The sequence below is a fragment of the Pseudoliparis swirei genome, chromosome 12 (assembly GCF_029220125.1).
Source record: "Pseudoliparis swirei isolate HS2019 ecotype Mariana Trench chromosome 12, NWPU_hadal_v1, whole genome shotgun sequence".
Classification (NCBI taxonomy): Eukaryota; Metazoa; Chordata; class Actinopteri; order Perciformes; family Liparidae; genus Pseudoliparis; species Pseudoliparis swirei.
The window spans coordinates 3,921,883-3,930,060 of NC_079399.1; the positions used below are offsets into that span (position 1 = coordinate 3,921,883).

The 8,178-nt window shown below is 48.1% G+C and overlaps 1 protein-coding gene across 1 annotated transcript; it reads right to left on the bottom strand.

Annotated features, from left to right (window-relative positions):
- Positions 1 to 516: 516 nt before the first annotated feature.
- On the bottom strand, positions 517 to 7,108 carry trib2 (tribbles pseudokinase 2). The gene is made up of 3 exons (XM_056428587.1): positions 5,563 to 7,108; positions 4,716 to 5,008; positions 517 to 2,686 (listed from the first exon to the last, which is right to left on the bottom strand). The coding sequence occupies exons 1-3, from the start codon at positions 5,830 to 5,832 to the stop codon at positions 2,197 to 2,199; spliced, it is 1,053 nt and encodes a 350-aa protein (XP_056284562.1). The 5' UTR covers positions 5,833 to 7,108; the 3' UTR covers positions 517 to 2,196.
- Positions 7,109 to 8,178: the final 1,070 nt, after the last annotated feature.

The following is an 8,178-nucleotide window of genomic DNA, read 5'->3' on the forward strand; positions in this document are numbered from 1 at the left end:
AATATGTGTTATATGTTATATATGTGATACATAATATGTTATATATAATATGTTATATATAATGTGTTATATATAATATGTTATATATGTGTTATATATAATATGTGGATGTATGAACAGATTGTTGAATCTCTTCAAACGAACCCGACAGAGACGAGTCCTCTGACCAGCCTTCAGATCACATTCACACATTACTATTGTGTGTTTTGTGTGTATTTTGTGTTCTCATTACCACATATGCTGTTGTATTGTGTCTTATCCTGCACTGTTTGTTATTGTTTGTTTATTATTGTCTCTCAAGGGACTACAGATGCTAATTAGCTGTGTAGCTACAATCTGGTGCAGCGCATCAAATGGTGACATTCATGTTTTAACTGTACATGGTTCTATTTTAAATAAAGATAATAATAATATTAATAATTCCATCGAGATGTTTTTCTTTTTTCATAAGCCGATGAATATTTCCGCCAATTAAATGAAAAATGTGATGTTTTTATGACGTACCGACACATAATGCTGCATCATAGCTTCTTTAATCCGTGTGAAAAAAGAAGATAAAAACAACAACAACAACAAAGTCCAACAGCAGTTCACAATTTATTTACTGAATAAATTTTGGACAAACACACCAGAATCTGTTACAATACAATCAGAACATCTGAAGGCAGATATCCCACCATGCACCCCCCCCCCTCCATCCCCCCCATGAAACAAAAAGGACGAAAACATTAGCACCAACTTAAATAAAAACGTAGCTCAAGTCTACAAAAACGTTTTTTTTTTCATTTCATGAAAAGAAATCAAAGTAGCAAATTGAGAAGTGTCGTGTTTTCTAAAATTATATATCCTAAAAAATAAGCACCCCCCCCCCCCCCCTATAGCATTCATGGGGCACATGCCAATGACTAGACACAAACACCAAGTCAAGTAACATTGAGCTACGACAACATGTCCGCCGGTTCCCGCCCCCCCACACGAGGTCATGTCGCGGCGATACCATCACTGAATATCTCTTGTATCGAGCTTTGAGAAAAGAAAAAACCAGAGAGGGACCGGGCGGCGCTGGAATACTGGCGTAGAAGAAGAAGAAGAGCGAGACATGTTCCTCTGTGTCTGTCCTGTGTCACGATATTGCCGACATCGTACATGAAGAAGGAATCTGAATAAAGAAAAACCCTGTGATGTAGTTTTAAATAGATATTTATTCATATATATATATATAATATATATATAATATATATATATAGCTGTTACAATTTAAATAAATGTTACGTTCTCGTTCCTACAACTGAAGAATTAATTTAAATAAGAGGAAGCGGATATTTTTCTTCTTTCTTTCTCGGAGGCGGAGCCAACTCAGAGTGCATGATGTCATCGTTGGAGGCGGTCCGAAAAGGGAAAAAAAGCGGTTGAGGTTTTCGGGAGTGATGTAAAGAGCAGCGGGAGCAACACTGTGGAATAGCTTCATGAAAAAATAAAAATGAAAAAAAGACATGTTTTTGAAAGTGTGGTAAATAAAATGAAAAAAAAGGCGCGTGAGGCGTTCAGTGACCGTGTGAGAAAAAACGAGAGGACAGAACGAAAAACTTTAAACGGAAGACGACGCCAAATCATGAGGAGGAAAGAAGGAAAGAAAGCCTACGCTGCTCCATTTATTCCTGGGTCGTGTTGTATCGAGCTGACCCTGGGTCTGTGGTTCACTTTGGAAACGCCTAAAAAGCGATAACAAAAAAAACGAAATAAACAAAATCTATTAGAAGGTGTGGCGTTGCACCGCGTCGGTCGGCTTTGAGTCGTTCTTCCTGGGTTCCTCCCGTGTTCTTTTGTCCCTTCATGCTTTCCATAGTGTCAACAAAACAAAAAAAGATAGTTGAATGTGTCTACTTGTTTACGGGCACCACATTAAACACAAAAGAAGAAGATCAAAAACAAACATTTGCTACATTGTTTGCAACTTGCGTGTCCGGCGGCGACATCGCCGGGTTGCCGTGGAGACGCCATCCGCCACGCCGGACTTTAAGGTTTTCCATGAAATGCTGGAGAAAGGAAACGGGGGATGTAAACGACCTTTACACGAGACACACGTCCACCAATAACCTCTAAACTAGCGTCGTCGGCTCTCTGCTGCGAGCCGACCGCGGCGGAGTCGTCCCTTGTTGTTGTTGTCGTCGTCGTTGTTGTGCTTGGCTGTTCCGCTCAGCTGAAGTACTGCTCCAGCTCCTCCTCCATGTTCACCTCGGGCACCGTCTGCTCCGGCTCGCGCTCGCCCCGGCCCCCCCCCGCCCCCCCCGCCGCCGCCGCGCCCCCCAGCGCCCCGGAGGAGGCGAACCACGGGTGCTCCAGGATCTCCCGGGAGGTGAGGCGCTCGGCGGGCTCCCGGCGCAGGACGGAGCGGATCAGGCACTTGGCCTTCGGCGTGAGCGTCTCGGGGACGCTGAAGTGGCCCCGGCGGATCTTGCCGAACAGGGAGCCGGGCTCCACGTCGTGGAACGGGTAGCGGCCCACCAGGATGGTGTACAGCATGACGCCCAGGCTCCACACGTCCGCCGCCTTCCCCGAGTAGCTGCCGTTGGCGTGGAGGATCTCGGGGCTGACGTACGCCGGGCAGCCGTGCTTGTCGGACAGCGAGTCGTCGGGGCCCTCCAGGATGTACGTGTCCTCGAGGCTCTCCAGCTTCACGAGGCTCCTGGGGGGGGGGAGACACGCGATGAGGTCGCTTTGACCAGAAAACACGCACACGCGAGATAATCCCTTTATCCAGGGGATAATTATGATCGCAGTTCTGAAATATGAAATACAAAAGAGGCTCTCAAGTAGTCGGATCCATCGCTTTCGGCTTTCGGAGGAAGTAGAGCACATAAAGCTCGAGGCTTAACCTTGACATTTCCTTTCACTTGAGATAAAAAGACCGGCCAAATATATTTTTTAAAGCATTAATGTACGAATAGGCTTTCCGAATAAGACCGCCGCGATTCAAAAGAAGTACAATTAAGGGTGACTGATCGTCTTAAGTTGCATGCCTCCTCTTCCCGCTGCACCTCCACCTCCTCACAAACAGCATCCATTTTGATCCACATGATGACGAATGAACAGGTTCATCCTCATGATGACCAATGAAGAGGTTCATCCTCATGACCAATGAACAGGTTCATCCACACGACCAATGAACAGGTTCATCCACACGACCAATGAACAGGTTCATCCTCATGATGACCAATGAACAGGTTCATCCTCATGACCAATGAACAGGTTCATCCACACGACCAATGAACAGGTTCATCCACACGACCAATGAACAGGTTCATCCACACGACCAATGAACAGGTTCATCCTCATGACCAATGAACAGGTTCATCCTCATGACCAATGAACAGGTTCATCCACATGGTGACCAATAGATTTCCAGGACTTTAAACCAAATTTCCATGACCAACATGTTTTTGAAATCTACATGAAAAAGGACTTTTGCAAGACATTGGGGATTTTTTTCTCCCAGGACTTTTCCAGGTCTGGGAATAACCATTTTAAAATGACTTTTCCAGGTTTTCCTTGACCATAGGAACCCTGTGATTGGACATGCACAAACCTGCAATTACAGTTAAGGGCTTAGAAGGTGGGGGGGGGATGCAATGCATGCTGGTCCGTGGATGCCTCGTGTTGCAGCAGCAGATTGTTTTGGTTGCCATGTTGGATGCCACGCAGGCCGACCTTTGACCCCTAAACCATGTCAGGGGAGCTCGCACACGCCGAAGAAGCCTCCCTCGGGTATCATTGTCCGTCTGGTTCCCTTCAGAAGGTCCGAGAGGATTCTTGACGGGCCGCGTCGTGAACGTGACCCAACACTGCGACGCACGACCACTCTTAAAAACCCACATCAATCATTCAACGGGACGGGGGGGGGGGGGGGGGCGGGGCGGGGCGTTCAAGCGCCTCGGCTCATGAGCGGTCTGGTGTGACGAGGTTATCGGACCCGCAACGAATACGTGCGGCAGCGGCTCAACTTCTCTTTTTCCACAGTCGGTGCCAAAGTATGACATCACTCCTTTCAGCCAGAGGGCATCGCCGGGCAGCCTCTGCTGTGTGTGTGTGTGTTGAAAAAGAAGTTCCCCTGACAAACTTTCACATAGGAATTGATTGTAAAAGTGTAATAAAATATTAAAAGGGTCTATTAAAATTACATTTAATATCTTTATTTTAACAATAATATGTAATAAAATAACTGTGTGTGTGTGTGGGGGGGGGGGTGTCTCAGGTTGCTATGGCAACAGATGCCCGGATTTTATGCGAGTAGTTCTGCAATGGCGCCACCAGGGGGCAGTAGAGTGTCTTGATTGGTCCTGCCGATCACCGGCATTGGCAAAAAACTCCCCTCAATCGATCATCCGTCGTGCAAAAAGCTCCCCGTCGCTTTCGGGATACCTTCCCTGCAACGATCCTCCAAAAAAAGGTGCGAGTCCAACGCTCCTCCATTAACCCGACGCGGTCGTCACCTCCACCACGAAACCTACAGAAGAGGCCCGGAGCGACGCGCGGGGCTCGTGTTTCCCGCTCGCCGCGTAACATCTGGGCGCCGCGTCTCGGTTTACACCGTACGCTCCGCGTAAGCCGAGACACAACACAGATGAACACCGGCACGGTTACACGACGCGGTTACACCACACGGATGAAACGAGAGAGGAAGAAGAAACAAATTAACGGCCTCTGCGCCGACTCACCTGTCCTCGTTCTTGAAGACGAACTTCCTCAGCTTGAGGTCGCGGAGGACCAGCCCGCCGTCGTGGCAATGCGCCACGGCCGAGGCGATCTGGTAGAAGAGCCGGGCGGCTTCGTCCTCCCGCAGCTTCTTGCAGGTGCGGACGAAGGAGTGCAGGTCGCCGTGGCTCCTCTCGAAGAACACGTAGGCCCTCGTCTCCCCGAGCAGGATCTCCAGGATCTGGTTGATGTGCTGGTGCTGGCCCAGGGCGAAGTAGGCCGCCAGAGACTCCTGGTATCGGCCGACGTCGAAAACCTGCAGCCGAGAGACGGGGAAGCGTTTATATTCACGGTGTTCGTTTGAGCCGTGTGTGTGTGTGTGTGTGTTTTAAATCTGCGGCGGCTTCACGTGTGAAACTCTCATTAGCCGGTCGTTTCGGGGGCCGCGGTGTTCGTGACAAATCCCCCGTTTCCCACGTTGGGAGACAAAACTATTTGCACTCGTCCTTTAATTCGGCCACATTCTTCGCAGTTTACGGCCTCCAGTGACACCAGACTTGTGTTTACTCCTCTTGGCACAGCGAGTCGGGTTGCTCGGAGGCCAAGTGAACGCATTGTGTTACTGAATGGCATATTGTGCTGCAGCCAGGGTTTGCAGTGTCTCTTTTGTTTCCATAGTAACCAACCCCCCCCCCCCCCTCCCGTGTGTTGAAATAAAGCCATTATAGTGCATGTAATGGATGCAAAAAAGGGGATTTCACATATAAAGTCAACTGAAAACCCCCCAAAAAGAGAGAAAACTATTATAGGAGCATGTAAATACAATGTATGTGTTCAGGGTAGGATGCATCTAGCATGGTGCACACTCACCTTACATACGAGCTCTTCCCCGCTGTGCAGGTGGGCGGCTCTGAAAACGTGGTCTCCCTCCAGCGGCTCCAACAAAAGGTAGTCCCCGATGCGCGAGATGCAGTGCGAGGAGTCCGGGGTCTCCGGCGGGCTGGGGGACCCGAGGTTGGGGCTGAAGCTCTGGTGCGACTCGGTGGTCCTCAGGCAAGACAAGTCTTCGAAATCGTGCGATTTGTGCCTCGATCGCCCATAACGTGAAATGTTAATTGGAGTTGACCTCTGTATGTTCATGAGGACAATTAAGTGCGATAAACTTCCACAAAATATGGGGTTTGGTGGAGTCGACTTCTTCTTCTTCTTTGATCTTCTCCTCCTCCTCGATTAAGGCACCACTTTCAGTTGTGAACTCTTGTGCAATCGTCCCGCTTTTGTGAGGAAATCTTGAATGAAGTGTTTTGTTGTTTTCAAGAAGGAAACGTGTAAGTGCTCCTGGCTGCAGGGGAATGTGGCAAAGCTGGGTCGTTGGTTTGCATTCAAGAAAAAAGAAAAAAAATGCTCTGTAATTATATATATATATATTTTTATGTTGCAGAGTTCAACTGTTCGTTTGCCCCCCTTTGTTTTCCATTCATGAGACACGACCGGGTTTTTAAAATGGCAGGGTTGCCTGAAGAAGAAAAAAACGTTTCTACAAACCTGCTGCAATTACATGCACGTGAGCAGCGCGAGACCGTAACAAAAGGAGACCAAAAAGTCACCTTTTTAAATATATATATATATTTCTATATTTATTTTTTACAATGAATGAAAGCGGCGTTCAGTCGACCGGCAGCTTGTGTGCTAGCTTCTCTTGTACCGGTTAATGGTTTATGGCACGTTTCATAAAACGGAAACAATTTAAAATCACCTGGCAACAAAAATTGCTCAAGTTAAATATATATTTATATATGTATATAAATGTAAAAGCAAGTTGTGCACGCTTTAGATATAAGTCGCTTAATTTAGCCTAAATTTGACAAGACAAAAATGATGGCTAGCAGGTGCAGGAGCTATCTAGTTAGCTTACTCGGCTAACTAGAACCAGGTCAGTGCACACGGCCTTGTTCCCCCGGGGATCATATCCATGCGCGGCGACTGTCATCTACACACAAAACGGGAGAAGAAGAAGAAGAAAAAACATCCGGTAAAAAGAAGAAGAAAAAAGACGAAACGCTGCGGCTCTTTTTGTGCGCCCGGTGGAGTCGGACGTCCTCTCGTCTTTTTTTCTTCCTCTCGTCTTTTTTTTCTCTCCAGGTGGCAGGAAGAAAAAATATTTAAAAAAAGAAAAGAAAGTGTCGTCTGTCTTGTGCGCGAGCTGCTGTAAAAGGAAAGGATAGGGACCGGCCGACCGACTTTCCCCAGGCCTCTCCTTTGATTCAGCAGGACATCCTCCCTCTCTCTCTTCTCTTCTTTCTCTCCCTCTCTTCTCTCTCTCTCGCGCGCGCACGCTGTGCTTTTCTTACGCGGCTGGGAACATCTAGTCCATTCAAGTGCGGAGGGGGAGGCCAGCCGAGCTGCACACACACACTGTCACGCACTGCGCCCTGCACAGAGAGAGAGAGAGAGAGAGAGGACGGAGGAAGCGAAGGGGGGGGGCTTCTTCCTGACGCGCGCGCGTGCACGGCCACGCGGCGCACACAACACATGCACGACCGACCCGCCCCCTTGACGTCACTGCCACGCCGAAGCCCCATTGGCCTTCCGACCTGGACTTTATAATATGCAGCGCAGTCATGTGAGAGCCATGTAGTGTGGCTACACCCCCCCCCTCCTCCTCCTCCTCCTCCTCCCCCCCTTCAGGAATCTAAATGCATCTCACGCTGGTAAATTGGATGGGTGGGAAGAAGGGGGGGGGGGGAGTGAGAGCAGAGCAGAGCTACTGTACGTGCTGTGTTACAAATGTGTTTCCTCCTGAAATGTCATTCAAGGGAAAGCAGAGGGAGATCCCTCTCTCTCTCTCTCTCTCTCTCTCTCTCTCTCTCTCTCTCTCTCTCTCGCAGGACGCACGCCGCCACGCCGCCTCGGCCTCCGTTCATCGTCATGGACACGGGGAGCGGCGCATGCAGCCATTGTTTGTCGTATTCATTAGAATATGAAAATGATGCGGCGCGTAATGTGATAAAAGATGCAGCTGCTGTGACTCGTACACATGACCACACACACACACACACACACACAGGCGTTGTGATGGGATACAAAGAATATCACCGTGAAGGAAAGACATGATGGCAAGAGGGGAGTCTTTGTCCTTGATGGTGTACAAAATAAATTAACGCTTATGGGATGGGATTTTGCAAAGTGCATACAAAAAAAAAATCTCTGACAACAGAAATGTATTTTAAAAAGCTGGCACGGGGCTTCGGAGACATCTCTATGTGACAAATTCCTGCCTTTGCACATTTGTGCAGTAGGGGCGAGATCCCCCAAGCGACGCTGGCACTCAGTGGCACTTGCCAGTAGTTGCCAGCAGATGAATGTAGTTGCCAGCAGATGAATTTCATGGTGGTATAACAGTATGACATGGTAAAACAATAAATTATATATATATATATATTTAAAAAAAAAAAATTATTCAAGAAAGGCGGGTACATTATACAT